This window comes from Pleurodeles waltl, chromosome 3_1 (genome assembly GCF_031143425.1).
Source record: "Pleurodeles waltl isolate 20211129_DDA chromosome 3_1, aPleWal1.hap1.20221129, whole genome shotgun sequence".
NCBI lineage: Eukaryota > Metazoa > Chordata > Amphibia > Caudata > Salamandridae > Pleurodeles > Pleurodeles waltl.
Genome location: NC_090440.1, coordinates 1,553,921,110 through 1,553,941,086, shown reverse-complemented (window position 1 = coordinate 1,553,941,086; position 19,977 = coordinate 1,553,921,110). Strand labels below are relative to the sequence as shown.

Genomic DNA, 19,977 nt, shown 5'->3' with positions numbered 1-19,977 from the left:
ACTTCACACCTCATTAAAGTAGCCTGGCAGAAGCTGCTGCAGGCTGGCCAATCAGAGCACAGCAGCAAAAACAATGCAGAGCTGAAATTGGCAACTTTTTAGGTAAAGTCTAAACTTTTTACCTGCACTAGTTATATTAAATCCAACAACTGGAAGTTGTGGGATTTATTATAACAATCAATTTGATACCAAATTCTTGGTATGTAACATTTAAGGAGACTTTAAAATTTTAAATAAAGTCTGCCCATTCTAGCCTATGAAGGCCATTTACTTCAATGAGGGAAAAACGAATTTGGCTGTTTTTACCTCACCAGGGCTTATAAATCTATTTTTATAAAGTCCCTGCTTATAGTTACATGGCACCCAGCCCTAGGGGCACATAGGGCACACATTAGGGGTGACTTATATGTAAAAATAAGGTAGTTTAAGACTTTGGAAGTACCTTTAATTCCAAAGTCGAATTTGCATATAACTTTAATTTAAAAGCAGCCAGCAAGGCAGGCTTGCTTTTAAAATGACACTGGGCACCTCAGCAATGCACCTAGGTGTGCACCACCTATGCTGTGGTCCCTAAACCTACATGCCCTACCATATACTAGGGACTTATAGGTAGGTTTACTTAGCCAATTATAATTAGCCTAATTTGCATATCCATTTTACACAGAGCACAGGCCCTGGGACTGGTTAGCAGTACCCAGGGAACCATCAGAGTCAGGAAAACACCAGCATAAAGTGGAAAATGGGGGCAAAAAGTTATGGGGCCTCTGCAATCAGCCCCAGTTTCTCACACAACCCCCCCCCCCCAGCCCACACGCCCAGGAGACTCAGCCCAACCCTGGGAGAGTCTTCCTGGCTTGTTAGGCGAGGAAGACAGTGAAGAAAACTGGCTGTCCCTTTGCAGGGCCTACTCTGCCTTACATCCCCCTGTCAGGGTCACTCCCTCTGGGTAGTGAAGCCATCCCAACAGTAAAAGGACCCAACTCAAACTGAAACTTCCCTCTAGGGGGGTCTTCCTCCTCTCTCTCTGCCAACTTGGGTAGTGAGGTGCCCACCTCCCCTACTCCAAACTTTGCTAGGGCAACACCTAGCTTACCCAAAGAGGTCACCCAACACTTGAGCAACCCCACCATGACCAATAGGGTCAGGGGGCCTACTTTGCTATTGGCTCTGGGGTCTGCCTCCCAGGCCAAGTACAGTGCTGCCAGGAAGGCTAGCACCCAGCAGAGGCTACTGACAGCTGTCAGTACCCAGAACCACACCCTAAGCTCTCCACTGACAGGTGGCTGAGCTGCTTTAGGGGCATCTTTGGGGTCCTGGCACCCCTCTTGCTGTCTAGAGTGGGGGGCTACCACCTCCTGTGGCAGACACCCTCCTTCCACTCTCCCTTCTGTCAGTGCAGGGGCAACACCTTGCATCTGGACAGCTGCCTGACTACTCAGGACTTCCTTGGGGTCAGGTGAGGCCTCACCAGTGCCAACTCTGGGCTCCCCCCCTACTGGGGCAGAAGGCCTTTGGCTCCCTGGAACTCTCTTTAAGAGTGGCCTACCCTTCCTTTTCTTCTTTCCTTTTCTTGGGGACCCCTGTCTCCTAACTGTAGGGACTGACTCCCCAGGACTTTGGGTTGGGGGGGCGCCCTGGGCGACCACCCCATCTGTGATCAGACTCACCTCTGGGAGGTCATTGCCCAGGATACAATCTAGGGGAAGGTCAGCACTGACTACCACCCTAATCCAGTCAAGGATACCCTCCCTCTCTAGGGGCACTATGGCTACAGGTTTGGAGGTGACCTCCCCTGTGGCTATCCTGACTTTCTTTGTCTTTCCTGGGACATACATGTCTGGGGTCACTAACCGGTCACTCACTACAGTGTGACTGGCACAGGTGTCTCTCAGGCCAGTGGTAGGGATCCCATTCACTTGAATGTGGTGGAAGTGCCTACTCCCACCCTCAGGGATCACCAGCTTACCATCTGGTCCTGTCTCCCAGCACAATGCTAGGAGGATTTCATCATCTGAGGAATCCTCCTCTATGGCTACACTGGACAGCCCAGTGCTAACCACCTTCTTTGGACAGGCTGCATCTCCTCTGAAGTGACCTGTCTGCTGACAGTCAAAGCAGGCCCTACTGTCCAAGAGCTTTTTTAACCCGGGGTCTCCCTGTCTCTGCATGTCAGAGTGGGAGTGGGATTTACTCTCCTCCTTCTTAGGGTTCTGGGGTACAGAGGGAGTCTCTGTGGTGGGCTTACCACCTCCCTCCTTAGGTTTTTGGGGACCTGTCCCCCCCTTCTTGGAGTCTCCCCCCTGGGACTTGACAACCACCCTGGTTCTCAACCACTCATCAGCTGCCTCCCCTAGCTCTCTAGGGTTGGTCAGCTTAGAGTCCACTAGATGCTGGCGTAACCTTTCTTGGATACAATTGGTCAAGATGTGCTCTCTCATGATCAGATTGTATAACCCCTCATAAGTATTTACTTTGTTGCCAATAATCCAGCCCTCTAGTGCCTTTAGTGAGGTGTCCACAAAGTCAACCCAAGACTGGGTACTGACCTTCTGGGTGTCCCTGAACTTCATTCTATATTGCTCTGGGGTCAGACCAAACTTCTTGACTAAGCACCTCTTCATACTAGGGTATGAATCTGCCTCCTCCCCCCTTAAGGTCAGAAGCCTATCCCTCCCTGAGTTGGGGACCAACTCCCACAAAAGGGAACCCCAGTATTGAGGCTTAACCCTTCTCATTTGGAGTGCCCTCTCAAAGGCCCCTAGCCACTTATCTATGTCATCCCCCTCTACATAAGCAGGAACCACCCCCTTGGGTAATCTGGGGCAAACTCCCCCACCCATGGACACCTCAGCTTCTTTATCGCTGCTTCCATCTCTTTTCTCTTTGTATGCCCACTTTTTCTTTTCTAGGGCCAGCTTCTCTGCTTCCAAAGCTATGTAGGCTAGCTGGGCTTCCAGCTCTCTTTCCCTGATGGATGGGTTCTCTCCTCCTGAAAGGACCCTCTTCCTACCACTAGCTTTGGGTCTGCCCCTAGTGACTGTATCCAGTGAGGACCGTTCCTCCTCTTCCTCACTTGGGGTCTGATGCCTTCCCTCCCCTGAGTGGTTAGAGCTAGCATCTTGCTCTTTTTCTTCCTGCTCTGGAGCTTCCTCTGTCTCTACCTCTTGGGCCTCAGCCCATGCTGTCAGGGATTTAATCAGGATTTGCTTCCTGAGATCAGGGGTTGCAGGCAACCCCCTCTCAATACACAACCCCCTAAGCTGGACTACTGTCAGTGTGGGTAGGCTAGCCAGATCAAGCTCCATGGTTCCCTAGTTTTGTGTCAACAAAAACTTTTTGCAAAAATTGGTAACAAGAATTTAGAAAAATTACAAAAATTCAATAATTGAAATTAATCCAAATTAATTTAAAAATAAAAATAAAATTAAAAATTAAAAACCATTTTTGCACTAGGACAATTTAAAGGATTTTTAATTTGTTTTATCTAAAACTGTAACGTGATATTGAACACAAGTACAGGATCCCGTCGCTGCTTCCAATTATGTTGGAAAATGGGTTATTGGTAGGGCAGGTAGGTACCTACACCTAGCAACAAGCCACAAACCTCCACAAAAGTACAGTTAGGTCTCAGTAAATTAATCCCAGCTCTACCCTTGGTAGCTTGGCATCGAGCGTCAAGGCTTAACTTAGGAGACAAAGTGTAAAGCATTCAAATATCACACAACAGTAATTAAATAAAACACAGGAAACAGTTTAAAAATCCAAAACCAATTTATAAAAATAGCTTATATTTTTATCTTTAAAATGACACAAAAACGATTAAAATCGGTTCAGGGGAACCGGAGATATGAATTTTTAAAGTATTATTATTTTCTAGCGCATAGAAACAAAAAGCGCCAATCGGGTCATCTGGTTGCACCAGGACCGGGACAAAGTCAAACTTTCAGGCCGACCGCGATGGAGCCCTGCTCGGCTACAGGTCGCGGGAAGCCTCGGTTAAAAAGTTACCTTCTGACTTAGTCTTTATTTTGAAGTTTTTCTTCACCGGGACGAACCTGCCAGTTGGATCCGACCTCCTGGAGCCCTTGTCCGGATACGCGAAGTCGGTTTCCTCGGTGGTGATTTCTACCTTCGGACTTGGTCGTTTTTTCGAGATGAAAATCCTTCGACCGGGGTAAACCTGGATCTTGATCCGACGTCCGTGGAGCCCTTCTCGGATACGATGGCTGGAAGGTCCTGGTCAACTTTTTACGTTCGGACTTAGTCTTTTTTTCGGATGTTTTTCTTTACCGGGACGAACCACGAAGTCAGGCCGGGTCGCGGTTGAGGCAAGCCGGCTAGAATTTCCACGTCGGGTCGGTCACTTTATGGAGCTTTTTTCCAAAATTTCTCCAATCTTTTCCAAACTTCTGGGGCTTCACCCAGATGTTCTTTTAAGGTTCTTTTGGGGTCCACAGCTCACCCCAAGGGTCCAGAAGTTCTGTGATGGTCCTTGGGAAGTGCAGACTTCAATTCCCAGAGTGCACCTGGCGCAAACTCCTTTTTGGCCACTGGACAGTGGTCAGCTGGTCACTTTTTCAGGAGTTGGTGCAGGGGACTCTGGTTAGCAATTTTTCACCTGTAGCAAACAGGGAGTCCCTCCTTGAACCAGTGGAAGCCAGGCAAAGTCCTTCTTGTGGTGAAGCCCAAGTGTGCAGCTGGTGCAGTCTTTCTGAGTGCAGGGTCCAGGTGCAGGCCAGGGGTCCAGCAGGGCAGTCCTTCTTCTCCTTGTAGTTCTTTCTTCTTGAAATTTGGTGGGGATCTGAGGCGTGGGTGCAGGTCTGCCAGTTTTATCCTTGCTCCTGGGTGAAAAGCAGGGGGGCCCTGGTCCTCCAATCAGGGACAGGGTCGTCCCCCTGTGATGACCACTTCCTGGGAAGTGTGGCAAAAATCCATCCCAGAAGGCAACAGTCTCTAAAAATCCAAAATGGATGAATCTGATTTTTAGAGGAGAGATCTGGCTGAGCCCACCCACTGGTGTGGCTAAAAATCATAAACACACCCCTCTCCTGCCCTCTCCTAATCTAATCAAGGGGGCACCTAGCTGTCTGGGGTTGCAGGATGTGGGGGTGTTGCTGGGTGCTGCAAATGTCCTTCTCTGCCTTTGAAGACCAGTTTGGCAGCCCTCCCCCTTCCTGCTTCCCCATCTGCTGAGGGGAGATTCTCTCCCCCAAGCACATTCCTTTGTGTGAAGTCAGGCCACTTCACACCTCATTAAAGTAGCCTGGCAGAAGCTGCTGCAGGCTGGCCAATCAGAGCACAGCAGCAAAAACAATGCAGAGCTGAAATTGGCAACTTTTTAGGTAAAGTCTAAACTTTTTACCTGCACTAGTTATATTAAATCCAACAACTGGAAGTTGTGGGATTTATTATAACAATCAATTTGATACCAAATTCTTGGTATGTAACATTTAAGGAGACTTTAAAATTTTAAATAAAGTCTGCCCATTCTAGCCTATGAAGGCCATTTACTTCAATGAGGGAAAAACGAATTTGGCTGTTTTTACCTCACCAGGGCTTATAAATCTATTTTTATAAAGTCCCTGCTTATAGTTACATGGCACCCAGCCCTAGGGGCACATAGGGCACACATTAGGGGTGACTTATATGTAAAAATAAGGTAGTTTAAGACTTTGGAAGTACCTTTAATTCCAAAGTCGAATTTGCATATAACTTTAATTTAAAAGCAGCCAGCAAGGCAGGCTTGCTTTTAAAATGACACTGGGCACCTCAGCAATGCACCTAGGTGTGCACCACCTATGCTGTGGTCCCTAAACCTACATGCCCTACCATATACTAGGGACTTATAGGTAGGTTTACTTAGCCAATTATAATTAGCCTAATTTGCATATCCATTTTACACAGAGCACAGGCCCTGGGACTGGTTAGCAGTACCCAGGGCACCATCAGAGTCAGGAAAACACCAGCATAAAGTGGAAAATGGGGGCAAAAAGTTATGGGGCCTCTGCAATCAGCCCCAGTTTCTCACAGCTGGTCACCAAATTATATAACTGTATGCAGGAACAGAGGAATAATCTCCGGGAGCCGTCTAGACTAGCGTGGGAGGCGGATCTGGGAGAACCCATCTCGGAGGCTCTGTGGCGTACCTGTTGTGCGCATATGAGAGCGTGGACGCCAAATTACAGGTTTAGATTGCTGCATTTTAAATTTTTGCACAGACTATACTATACCCCAGTGCGATGCACTCCTTGGGGTTGCGCGAAGATGCACGCTGTGCGCGCTGCCGGGCGCCAGAGGCTAGTTTTTTACATATGGCGTGGGAATGTGCGGATGTTTACGCCTCCTGGGTGGCAGTTTTCAATGCAATCTCTGAAATGGTCGAACTAGAAATTCCTGCCACTCCTAGAATCGTGCTGCTTGGGTGCGTGGAGGACATCAGGGCAACACACAGACGCTTAGTGGGCCTACTATTGCTGTTAGCCAAGCGTAGAGTGGCCATGTGCTGGGGCGGGACGAGAGCGCTGCGCCGCTCTGAATGGCTAAGAGATGCTGCTTTTTGTCATGATCAGCTTATAGTCTTCTGGAGCCTGATGCCTGAAGGGTCTAGACCCAAAGATATTTGGACCCCACTGAATAATTTCTTAGCGGCCCAAGACGAGTGAGTGATATAACCAAAGAAGCCCGGACGAATTACTGACCCCTCTGTACCCTGGCATCTATGTCAGGAAGGTGAATGGCTGCTGTTGTCTGGTTGTATTCCCCACCTGCCCCTTTTGTTTATATCTGTTGATATCCCTTATCCAACTGTATGTTATCACTACTGCATCTCTGGCAGAAATTGCCCCGTGGTAATTCCGTACAGATCTTGTCCCCAATTAATGGATGGGAAATTTAGAAGAACAAACTGGATTGTAATGATCAATGTGTACCTGTCTGATTTCTCCTGTACAGAATGTATGTTAATATTGCAGTGGGCGGCTATTGCTCTTTAGATATGCTGCTCTGCAGGGACTGTTGTTCTACTTTTATATATTTGATATGATAAAATCAATAAAAAAAATTTTTTTTAAAAATCTCAAAAACTACTGAACAAATTTACACCAAACAAGAAAAAGGCTTCTTTCTGGGCCAAAAGCTACCTTTCTGCCAAATATGGGGTAATTCCTTGCAGCAGTCGCGATGTAGTCATGTTTAATGGGAATTAACATGGGAAATGCAACTTTTTTTAACCCCCTTCCCCCCCCCCTTTTTTTTCCTCAGTGCTCGCTTTACAGATCACCCCGAAACTTCCCATGTATAACAAGATTCTCGGAAACACTTCTTTGGGAAAATTTTGTAAAGAGGCACCAAAGATCTAGGCAAGTTAAAAATGCTTTTTCTATGGAAACATGGTCCTTATTTTAAGAAACTATAACTCATTGCTTAAAGCTGCTGAATTTCAATGGATTTGTACCGGTAAAACATGAACCCAACTATAATGTCCCTATAACCTTAGATTTTTTTCAGTGAATTTCTAGTTTTTTTAAATTCGATTTTTTTTTTTACGTGAAGTGATTTGTACGCACCGCGTGTTAATACAACCACTGGCACGCATGGCTTTTGGCCAAGCGCAGTGAGGGCTCACTGCGGGCCCTACAGTCCGCCCTGCAGCCAACCCTACCAAACTCACGCTGAGCATGTCCTGCAGCAGTGTGCAGCATGGGGTTAGATGCAGTAGGTGTATTTTTTTCCCCCTGTGTCTGTGGATCCTTTGGGAGTTTACACAGGGGGGCGCGCGGTGGATTCATGGAATGAGCAAAAGAAAAAAACAAAAGAAAAAAAACAATAACTGGGCAATTGTTTGCCCCCATCTGTCCCAAATGATCAGGATACCTGTACCCTGCCCCTTGTATGGTTTTGCACTATATCTTTACCTCTCCCAGGGGGATGAGAGAAACTATATGGTGGCTGCCACATTCCTTTTAGGTGGCAGCCAGCATATCAGGGCTTTGCTTTTCCCCCAGATCCACGAATCCTCCGCGAGTGGATCTGCGAAAGATCCATGTTCCTTATCTATATTTTAACCTTAAATAACTCAACACTGAACCGATTTACACCAAATCACAAAAAACACAATCTGCAGGCCAAGATCTAGCTTCCTGCCAAATCTGGTGTAATTTAGTTCAGCAGTTCGGGCTGCAGCCATGTCTAAAGAAGGCAAAACCCCCATACACAGAGAATGGGGAAAAAGTGTTTTGGAGGACACCTTTTTCTCAGCCCTCGCTGAATGAAACACCCTGAACTTTTCAACACAGCAGCTGAGCTGACTGTCCTATTAGTTTTGAAAATTTCATGAAGATGTGTCAAACAGTGCCAAAGTTAATGCCAAAACAAAAAAGCTCAGTTTATGGAAAACGCTAGTCCAAACTAGAAGTACCTACTGGCTATCGCCATGAGTGTGTGTGTGTGTATATATAGACACTTTTTCTTCAAATAAGATTTGTACACGTTTAACGTAGACAATGAAAACAACTGTACTTCGCCCCTGTTTAAGAAGTAAATGTAATGCTTTTGTACCATAAAAAGGCAAAATTAAAGGGAACAGTATTTATTTCAATAAAAGCGGTGGACACAAATACAAAGTACTGACTGGTGAATATATAGCTATCAGCTTTGTATGATTTGTTAGACAACCCAATCTCTTGCTCGGTCCTAAATCAATATCAGGAAACAAAACTTGTCATCTTTCAGCATTGATGATGTTTGACACTTTCTAGATTGCAATTTAATCATCAACGTACATGCTTAGTTTTTTTCCATACTGTATTTTGAATGCATATTTAGGCCCAGTAAAATATAACTTACAGCTAATGTACTGTCTCCAACATTTGATGCAATAAGTCCGTCTATGGTTCCATATTCTGCATCTCTGGCATTAAGACGTTCAAGCTGGCGTTGTTGGATTTTTCGGAAGACAAGAACAGCAACCGCAGACAGAATGATCAACACAATCACAGGAGCAAGAATCACAATGGCCAAGGACTGCACACTGTAATTCAAAGCATCTCCTTTACTGGTTTTACCTTCAAAATGAAAAACAAAAATATGCCCCTTGGTTAAAATTGAAAAAAGGGTTTACTTTTTACTCATATTATACTACAAAGATACTTTCTGAATAATTAAGTAACATCTTCAGTAGTGATGCCTCTGATGGGTACCTTATCTAGCTGCAGATTCCACAACCGCATGACTTTAATCAGGCATTAATGAATCCAGAAATATTGAAACAACTTTCCCTGCATGGCTCCCACTCTACACTGAGATCTCCTAAGATTTTACAAGACAGAGCCATATATGGAGCAACCATTGCACTCTTAAGTCAGTTTCTGTCTTTTTTTTTCACATCTTCAGATAGACATAGATGAGACGATGCCCATCATCCCCCTCCAAAATCATCCTAAACCAAAACAGAAAAAGTGATCCATTCTGTAATCCAACAAAGGGAAAACTCCTAAACGTACTATCTCTGAAACAGCATGGAGTAACATGCCAATAGGCACATGTCTCTTCCATCAGCTGAACTCACTGAAATGCTGTCAGATCCTGAGCAAGAAGAGGAACCAACACCTGTAAACCCTTGAACCTTTAGCCCAGCGCACTGGGTTTACAAATGAGAGGCAACCTCACACCATCTCACTCAAAGGTTTTAAAGGTTTCAACATCAACAGTCTACAATATTTTGGTCAGAATATTAACTTTAATCTCTGTAAATGGCAAAGACAATGTTCCAGCTAGCTTAAAATATATTAGGTCCTCTGAAAGAACTGCAGAGGTTCAAAATCGGGCTGCGCCATTTACTGAAAAAATGACCTGTAGACAGTGCCATTAAGGTCATTGGTATCACGGAGGCTGAAACTAGGGTTGACGCCTTTGGTGGCAAAATAATATTTGCCGATATCAAAAAGGATTGGAAATATTGGTAGGGTCAACCAGCAAGAGAGACGAGGCAGCCAGTGGAGGCACTGTCATGAACCTCTGGCATCAAAAGCATACCAGAAGAGGAGTGCAGCATAGCCAGCAAATCCTGGGTGTAAGCTGCTTCTTCAGCAGAGTTAGCATAAGAGGCCTGAAAAGGACTCCACAGTGCCAGACACAGAGACAGGAGTCCGTCATTGGGCTAATGTCCACAAGGGTAGCACATAGTTCCAAAGATAACATTAAGGTCTGCATTGGAGAATGTATTCACCAATCAGAGGGATGGCCAGCAATTGGGACAGACTTTGAGATAAAGAATAGTCCTCAGTTAAGTACGTAACAAACTTGGAATGAAAATACTTGTGTGACCTCCCTTCCACAGATCAGTACCTATCCTGGGAGCAGGATCTGGTGAGGTACCTATGACCATGTTCACTGTGGCCTCCAGACATATCTGGAGTCCCCACTCGGTCCTTGACAGATGTCAACAGGAAACAGTACAGACGGACAACGGGCCTGGTGGTGCAAAGAAAGCCCAAACCCATAAGTAGGAACTCTGGGAGCTAGATGATGGATCTCAAGAATGACAGAAATGGCACATATGGCAGCCTAACTTCTGGTTTCCGGAAGTACTGCAAAAAATGAATTGGAGACATTTGGAACAGAGTGCAACTCAACATCCATGTTGAAGGAGACAGAAAAAACGATTTCAGAGAAAGGGGTGATGCCATATAGAGCTTTGAGATGTCCCATCCAGGGAAGTACCACACTGAGTAGCAACCAGGGAGCAACCTACTGGCAGAGGAGAGTCATGTCAACATTTACAGGGCCAGTCTGGCTCCTGAGGAGATTCATGTGGTGAGGAATCTGCAGGTGAAGTATCAATCAATGATACGTTATTTTTGGGTAGAATATTTGCCACTAACACTAAATGAAGATGGGTGAGCACATACCTTTGAAACAGGCATCTTTCCCCCTCAGTTCTGAATACTGTTAGACCTGTCAACTCTTGGCGTGATTTCCCTGGTCTTGACTTCTGACCTCCTGTTTTTGATCCTGTGCTGAATTTTGTTTTTGCTGGCTTTAGGACTCTGGGCACTATACCAATGTTGACCAGTGCTAAAGTGCAAGTGTTCTCTGTCTAGACTGTATTGGTGATTGGTCTATACATGATCGGCATATTTTGATTTACTAGTAAGTCCCTAGTATAGTCAGTATAGTGCACCCAGTGTGCCCAGTGTTTGCCAATCAAATGATACTAGTGGGCCTGCAACACTGAATGTGCCACCCACAAGAGTAGCCTTGTAAACATGTCTCAGAACTGCCACTGCAGTGTCTGGGCAGTTTTACACTGCCATTTCAACATGGCAAGTGCACCCACTTGCCAGGCTCAAACCTTCCCTTTTACTACATGCAAGTCACCCTCAATGAGGCCCAAGGCAGCCCCGTGGGCAGGGTGCAGTATATTTAACAGGTAGGACATGTACTGACCGTCCTTAAAGTAAAATGCTGCTAAATTTGTTTTTCACTATTGCAAGGACTATATCTACAATAGAGTAACATGGGGAATGCCTTAAAATATCTTTTAAGTGTAATTTCCCGTTGGGAGCAGATAGAGATGTGGCTTTTGGTGTCTCTGAACTCACAATTTAAAAATACATTTAAAAACAAGCTTCATCGAAAGATGTAAGATTGAAAATGCCACTTTAAGAAAGTGGGCATTTTTTTGCTTAACCATTCTATGCCCCTGCCTTTCTATGGAATACAATGGTCAGAATGATAAATGAGCTGTTTGTGAATTCACTCCAGACAGTCACAAAAAGGGAGCCAAGGTGTGCCCTGCATATCCTGATGTGTTTTCCGGAGCTATAGTGGTGGGAGGAGCAGACACTTGACCCTGAATAGGGCTGCATCCGTCCTTACACAAAACAGTCTCCAACCCCGTGGAGTGTGTCTGCGACCAGGGTAGGATAGGCAGGCTCTTGGGCACTACAAATACTTTCCTTTTAAGTTTGCTTACTTCAAAGGCAGAAATGAGTATAAGTATTAGGCCTCACAGACCACAACTTCAGAACACTTCTGGACTGAGCACATTCTGCCAGGAAGAAGAGATAGATGCTGTGGGAGGGACTGCCACTCTGCCTGTTGCTTTGTTGTGTGTGCCTGCTGCTTGCTGCTTCTATACTGGGAGTGAAAGGGCTGGATTTTGCTTTCTACATCCTGCTTTCCACGGTTATCCAGGGACATCAAAAACTTAGGCCCTCATGACTTTGGCGTTCTTTTTGAAAGACTGCCAAAGCCGCGGGTGCCAGAAGGCCAGTGCTGGCGCTCCTCCACCCACCATATCACGAGTACTGCAGGATTTCTGCCCCATTTTGGGCGGAAATCCTGCAGTAGTCGTGCTGGCAGGCAGAGGTGCATGGGCGGTTCCACCACCGGCCCCGCCAAAAGTACTCCACCAGCTGTATTACGACCTGTAATACAGACTGGCGGTGTCCTGATGGCGGGGCGCTGCTGGTGGTGGAAGCGCCTGTACCCATTCCCTGTCGGACAACCTCGTCGCCGAACAAGGTAAGTCGGGCGTCCGACGGGGTAGGGAGAGAGGGGTGTCTAGGGGTTGGTATATGTGTGTGTATGTGTGTGGGTATGGGTGTCTGTGCGTGTGCATGTATGCAGTGGGGGGTGCTGTACCTGAAGGGGAGCGCTGTACCTGAAGTGGGGATGGGGGCGCTACACCTGAAGGGTGGGGTGTAATGTGCTTGCTGGGGTGGGGGTAAAGTCGTATTTGCCGTTGACAGGGAACAAATTCACTGTCACCAGAAGTCTTTCAGCCAGGGTTTTCGTGGCAGTGCTGCCACCGCAGAAAGACTGGTGGAAAGCCGGCTCATAATACCGTCCGTGGTCTTCATTGGACTGCCGGGTCGGAGAGGCTCATCTCTGGCCCGGCCGGTCCAACCGCCCTGGCGGTCTGAGCAGGGATGTGCCAACCTGCCACACCGATAATGTGGCAGGCTTCACTGCCAGCCCGTCAGCAGTGAAATCGCCACCGTGGCCCTGGCTAATGAGAGCCTTAAACTGCCAGCACTTGGGATCCTCTGCAGAGAGCCCTGTCCTGTCAAGTGGTGCGAAATCCAGCCCGTGCCCTTGATTGTTTTTGGTGCTACAAGAAGAAAATCTAGCCATTGACTCACAGAGTCATTCTGAACAGATGCATTGCTGTAAGGACTTGACACATCGCAGCTGCCTGCACCGGAGCGTGGTCCTCGCTTGCGGTAACAACTACTGTTTTCAATGAAGGGTACAGTTTTCTGCTGTACTGCATCAGAGGAACCCCGCTGCATTAGTTTTTAACACCGCATTACCAAACTCCAACCCATCGTGTGCTTCAGCGCTGTGAGAATGACGCATTGCAGCTTGACTTTCGATGCATCATTAACCATTGTCCCTGGGCACCATTTTCTTTCTCGACACCGCACCACAGGTCCTTTGTGTCCCAAGCAATGCATCACAACCTGCAGCAGTAAGGAACTGACGCATCACCTCCCCAGCAACAGTAAGGAACCAATATATCTCCAGCTCTTTCGACGCATTACCTGCCATGCGGCCTGCATCGTCTTTGTTTCTAAAGCATCTCAAATACTTTGCCTCAATCAGTTCATTGATTTCAAGGAACTACAATCACATTCAATCTTTTAAACTGGTATCTTTCCTCGTGTATGTTGGATTTTTTTTGCTTTGGTCTTGTTTTACTCAGATAAATATTTGCTGTTTTGTTTAACTGGTGCAGAGTACTTTTGTGTTTTTTTCACTGTTACTGTTTGTGCACAAATACTTTACACATTGCCTCGGAGATAAGCTTGACTGCTCAAGCCAAGCTACGAAGGGGGTGAGCAAGGATTATCTTAGCTGTGTGACTCCCTTTCCCTGACTAGAGTGAGGGTCCCTACTTGGACAGAGTGCAAACCACTGCCAGCTGGAGACCCCATTTCTAACAAATACAGTTAGGCTCTTACCCTAACCAACATATACATTCTGGAGCCTCAACATGAAGAGTTTATCAAAGTAGTATTAGGCAGTAAAGACCTAGTGATTTGGAATTCACATCAACCTGGACATGCTATTAGGAATCTAGAAAAACAGGCCTTCATGTTTTTTTTTTGTTTTTCTTTAATCCATGGGATAATCGGACTCAAGCCCCTGTAGCACAAACCTTTTGGTTGCCAGTTTACACTGCCACATTATGGCTGTCAGAAAGACTGTTATAAGACACCAATATGTCTCTGATGTTCAGAAAGATGCATATATTTTTCATTAATGCAAAGCCTTAACTGTTAGTTTTTAATAAAAAGTGAGCTTTTAGTTTACTGTATTTTCTTACAACATGCAACCTATTGTTCCAATATAAAAAGAGTCATAATGATTAGCAACACTTAATGTGTGACTTTGTTTTATTGTTCTTTGAATGTTTCTTCCTTGTATGTAAATGCATGCAGAATAATAGAAGCAACACAGGTGATCATATTTTGAAAGCTAACAACATGCAACTTGAACACATGGACAAAGATTACAAACAGCTGTGCTGAACTATTGTGCACTCTTTCCTTTCACGGAAACCAAACAATATTTGTAATACAAAATAGACAAATATTACAGTTTTATTAAATTGCAGTGCCCTTTTAAAGGAAAGCGTTATATATGAAGTTTTGAAAGCATGATTTAAATAAATGTGTTTGATGCCTGCAAACATTTAGAACAATAATTATGGAGAGTTACATTAAAACCAATATGAGCACTGTAAAACCATTAAGAGAATGTGTTCTTTAAACTAAATACCAAAAGTGTTCCTGGAGATCTAGGATCTTACACTGCTGCACATTTATGACTTTCAGGGATGCAAATTATTTCACAGAAGGCATTGAAACATGCTAAAGTTGCAGGAATAATCTCAGCGAACCTTTCGGAATTGCTTTTTAGGTTCCACCTGCACAGCGCTTGTGAAATCTATGGTGTCTTTTAAAAAAAAAAAAAAAAAAAAATACTTCAAGTGGCTTAGGGCCTGCCTATTACTTTACCTACCATTGATAGACTCACACGTCACTTTACCTACCATTGACTGGCTCCCCCATGGGTCTAATTTCCCTGCTTCCTATCGGTCAGCATCTCCTCCTGGTCTCTGGCTTCCTCCTCCTCTTTGAATTCTTCAACCATGCTATGGAGCTAAGACTAAGTACTACTTCCGGGGGCCAGTGTCCTTTCAATGGCCAGCAGGTACTCTATATTAACTTTTGCATTTGCACCCGGTGTGCATGTGTCAGCCGTTTCTCTCCTTCAGCCCTGCACTCCTCCCACCCTCAACAGTCGGCAACCGCCTTTGCTTGCACTTTCTCTCCTCCAAATCGGTCTGTTCTCTCTCCTTGCCCCGACCACCCCTCACTAATTAGGCTCTTTTCATCATTGTTCATCATTCCCATACCCCTCCTTCTGGACGGTTGTCATGCTCTTGGTTTGTTCATTTGTCCTTGTCATCTTTGGTCAGTTTGGTGCTGCTGGAGTTTTTTTCTACTTCTTGTTTCCGTCAGACTGCACCATAGTGCTTTTATTTTTCGCTCTCTGTGCCTTTGTCTTGTTGGCAGTATGTCATGTTATTTTCTAGAATTTTTTCCAAGTTGTTTCCGACCCACATACACTCTGTTTTCTACAGCTTATTGCAAATAGCTGCTTCGTGGTGAGCTTGTTTGTTTTTGCCTCTTGGTAGCCCTTCAGCACTCGTTTTTTTTTTTTAACCCCCCTTTCTTCAGAGCTTTTTGTATTTGTTTTCCTTGGCTTCCCTTCGACAGTCTCTTGGTGCTGACCTCGCTGGTTTTCTATTCTTTACTTCAATGGTATCCTTCAGTAGCCTCTTGGCCTCCTGCAATGTTTACTTCCAATAGCCTCTTATCCCTGGGTTTGAGGTGGAGTCCTGTGGCTTCTTTGAATGGCTTCATGGTGCTATTCTTGTATTTACTGTATATATATCATCAGGATATCTTTTAGAGGTGGGCATACTTGTTTTCAGTGGCTTTCTTTGATGGTCTCTTGACACTATAAGCTTTCTGTGGTGCTGCAAAATATGTTAAAAACATTGACATAGCCAATAGATGTTGCACAGGCTAAACCTAATGGCTTTGCCAATGCTTCTTTCACATGAGCAAATCCACATTGTATATTATGTTCTCATGCAAAAATCTGCCCAGCAAATTCACTTGTTAGGAAACATTTGGTCAATTTAAGAGAAAACCCACACATGATGTGTATATACATTTACAAACTTCATAGAATATACACATGGGGAAGAGGGTGCATAACAGGGTAAAATAAAAAAGAGAAAAATAATTGCTTTTAAATTAAGGAGTATGAATTACACCTAACATTAACAAAGGTGGGCCATAAAAGTATGAAGAAGGGGAGCATTACATAAAACTCAGGGGAGACAAACAAAACAACACAGAAATAAGGTGGGGGAAAAAGAAAACATTCCAAAACTTAATATGAGAAATCTACAAAGTATTATTATAAGAAGGGGATGGGATAACATAGAAGCATCCTATTATGTCATACAAGACCATGGAGGTGTATAGCAAGAAATCCACACTTTAAGGTGTCGCAGGTTGGGACTCATAATCAGAAGTTCTTTCTGGGATTATTTAAAATCCTGATATGATGCAGTGAGAAAACTCTGTGGGAAAAGAGTTTCCTATTTTGTGGATAGTCAAAGTAAACGGTTTCTTGAAAAAGGGAGCCTCAAAACACAGTAAGTCTGTGCTAAGCAGTGGTTAGTGCTTGCAAGTTGGAACAAATGTACTTAATAGAGGGACAGTGTTCACTTCTTTGTGTGCCGAGCATCAACTCTATCTTTGATCTTACTTTGATGCAAAAACTAAACCCACTGGCAAGACTTCCTTAAGTGTGGATCACTTCCAACCATCTAATTTTCTAATTTTAATATGTCCAAGACACAGTCTGTTTCTCATTACCAATTCAGGTAAACAGCTTTCATTCCATTAAGACATGTGCTCTTGGCTTGTTCTTGAAAATCTGTTATAAGTATCTCGGCATTCTGATTTAGAAACACCACCATAAACTTTAAACGCTTTAACACTGTTGACATTTTCAATTGGTGGCAAGTAAAATATGTACAAAACAACAAACCGGATTTTCGTTAGTAAGCCTTGAATGGACAAATCTGCATACCCCTAATCTATATGCCCTAATCACTATATGAAGCAAGAGCTTTGAACAATTTGTCATCATACAGAAACAAATTAGAATAAAACTAAGATGTCTATATTTTGAACAGACACTGGCAAACACAAAGAAACTAAGGAATTATCACAGCGATTCAAACAATAAGTGTTTTAATTTTTAGTGATGAATCTTCAGTGTGATAAAACACTGGAATGTTTTATGAATTGTTTCCCTAATTTACCATCGCAAAGGATTTAGCACTGTTACTTTGTAAAGTACATGTTCTTGAAATCTTTGTTCTGTTACCAAACAATGATCTATGCCATATTAGATCGCATTCCATAGACTTTCCGAACTCTTGCCGTCTACCAAAGACGTAAAGAATCCATAGAAGCTAATCTTATGTTAGGTTCTAGTAGCAATACTATCAGAAGCAGGCAATTGCTTTGAGACAACGTTTGAAAGGGGTGTGAAAGCATGATCCCCCGAGCTTACATGTGTGCCTTACCTATAGTGGGCAACTGTGCGGTGATGTTTACATTGCACAAGGTACCCTGGCAGCATTCCACAGCTTGATCCGCAGATGGTGGCGTTTTACAGGTCATTTTCCCCTGTTCGTAGACTTGAAAGCAGCCTTTCTGGTAAACTTTAACACCATCATTAATGCTCAATGAGGAAAAGCACTGCTGTCCATGGCAACGACCTCCGTTTACACAGGACATTCCCTCACAGACACATTCGTAGGAAGGAATATCTGCCTTCAACTGCTCATCTGAAAAAAAAGTACGAGAAATGAAATAGTTTTTCCAGGTTTTGTGATCAGACAACAGTATGTTGATCGCATTCAAGCTAATTTCATGTTAGCTACCTACAACATAAAATATGGTTACTGCTCCTTTTCAATAGTACTGGAATTAATGTAGGATATCATTCAGACTCATCCATATACAATGGAGAATAAAGGCTTTCACAACAAAGCCAATTTAAGTTTTGCACAACCTGTATCTGCATGCCTCGTAGTTTGCTAGATTCACCACAGTTAGTTCCAATTTAGCGAATTGAGAACTGTGTCTATAATACAAATCAAAAGGAGGAACATTAGAGAGTATGGTACAGTTTAATCCTAAAGGGAAACAGAAGTTCGTAACCTTCCTATGTTCACATTAGGTCTGGCATTAAGCCATTTTGAAAGAGACTCTGAAAACATTCACACACATATAGGACTACAGCTTTTTATTAGTGAAACAAAGAAGGAACTCTATTGAGACACGTTGATGGCATATTGGACAAGGAGTACAAAGTATTGGAAACTCACTGAATGTGAACTGGCTTCTGGCGATACCTTGTAACGTCCTGCAATATTTGTTGTGCAGTACATCCCACCAACAGAGCAATACCTAGCACCTTAGCCTCATTCAAGGGAAGGATATACCAGGCTGTCCCTATTCAATATAGGTAATATAGTATATTCCACCATCAGAGCAAGAACTAGTTTGAAACTTTCGCCTCAACAGAGGAGTGAAGGTTGCAAGCGAGTTGGGGCCAATCACATGGACAACTAAGATCCAGGGACTTTTTAGCTGTCGTAGTCTTAGGGTCCACAATGTCCTTTTCCTCCTTAAAGTGGTTCAGTCAAAAAGAAGTCCTGATGCAGGGGATGTAGGATTCTGAGGATGCTAACATGTTTAAGGGATGTTGAAGAGAAGCAGTGAGATTTCCTGGACCCACCCTGGACTTGATCTTCATGGGTCGTCCCCAGCCCCAAGACTACGTCCACTTTACAGCAGGGAAGTCTAGTGAAGGTTTAGTTGCCATAATGGATCTCCCAGATACAGTTGGTTCTGAGGTAGTTTACAGGTAAGCAAATTCTTTTCTTTGGTGGACCTGAGTCCACTTTGACTTCTATTATTGGCACCACGACTTGGGGACACCTTGAGAAGGTCTGAATTCAGTTGCATAGGAGCTACTACGTTATCCATAGGTGGGTAAGTGTTCTGGGCAGATGGGCCTTCGATGAGTGAAGGCTCTTTTAGCAGCCCTGAAGCTTAACAGGAGATAACCCACTTCTTTTGTCCTGGCACAAGCGGATCCTTCTTCCATGCGTGGCCACTGTAGGGACAGTCCTCCTAGCAAATACCTTGGGTTCAGCAGGTGCTGTCCAGTCTTTGGTGCAGCCTTTTGTTGCTGCATCTAGTAAGCAATAGGGCAGTCCTTCTTCTGTCTTCTTGCCAGTCCAGCCATGATCTGAGGACGGAGGGTCTGGGGTGCTACTTTTATGCCAGTCATCATTTGTGGGAGGGAAGGACTCACTAGCCAATGGGGCACTAGTTCCTATGAGGCTACCCTTCCCACTTTACATCACTTCCTGGGGGTTTGGCCACCAAATGATCACTGGATATACCTCTCTAACAGAATCCAAGATGATGCAAGCCTTCTTCCCTTGTGAGGGAGCCCTCGGCACACCCCTGGAGTGTGCCCAGCATAATGAGCTCCTCCTCCTGGGAAACCAGTTTTGCAACTGGTTTTCACCCCGGAGGAGATGCTAGCCTGTCTGCCTATACAAAGGAGCAGGCAGGAGTAGCTGCGATTGCCATTTGCTTCACTAAGGTGGTAACCTCTTTAAAACTAAACAGTCTGTGGCCACCGCCTGGTAGTCATCCTGCAAGCGGAGGTTACAACTCCTCTCCAACAGTTCTTTGTTCACTGTTCCTGGGAGTGCTTCACACTTCTTAGCAGAAGGGGCAGTATGATGTCATGTGTGACAACTGCTGGTGATTAACAGGCAAGGCTATCAAAGAC

General features: G+C 44.6%; 1 protein-coding gene across 4 annotated transcripts in view; it reads right to left on the bottom strand.

The window, feature by feature from the left end:
• Positions 1-19,977, bottom strand: part of ACVR1 (activin A receptor type 1) — a 397,514-nt gene that overhangs the window by 199,433 nt on the left and 178,104 nt on the right. For all 4 annotated transcript variants that reach the window (XM_069225144.1, XM_069225147.1, XM_069225148.1 and 1 more), the window contains 2 exons: positions 17,687-17,950; positions 8,845-9,062 (listed from right to left, as the gene is read on the bottom strand). In XM_069225144.1, the coding sequence (XP_069081245.1) occupies positions 8,845-9,062; positions 17,687-17,950 (482 nt within the window). The remainder of the gene's footprint in view (positions 1-8,844; positions 9,063-17,686; positions 17,951-19,977) is intronic.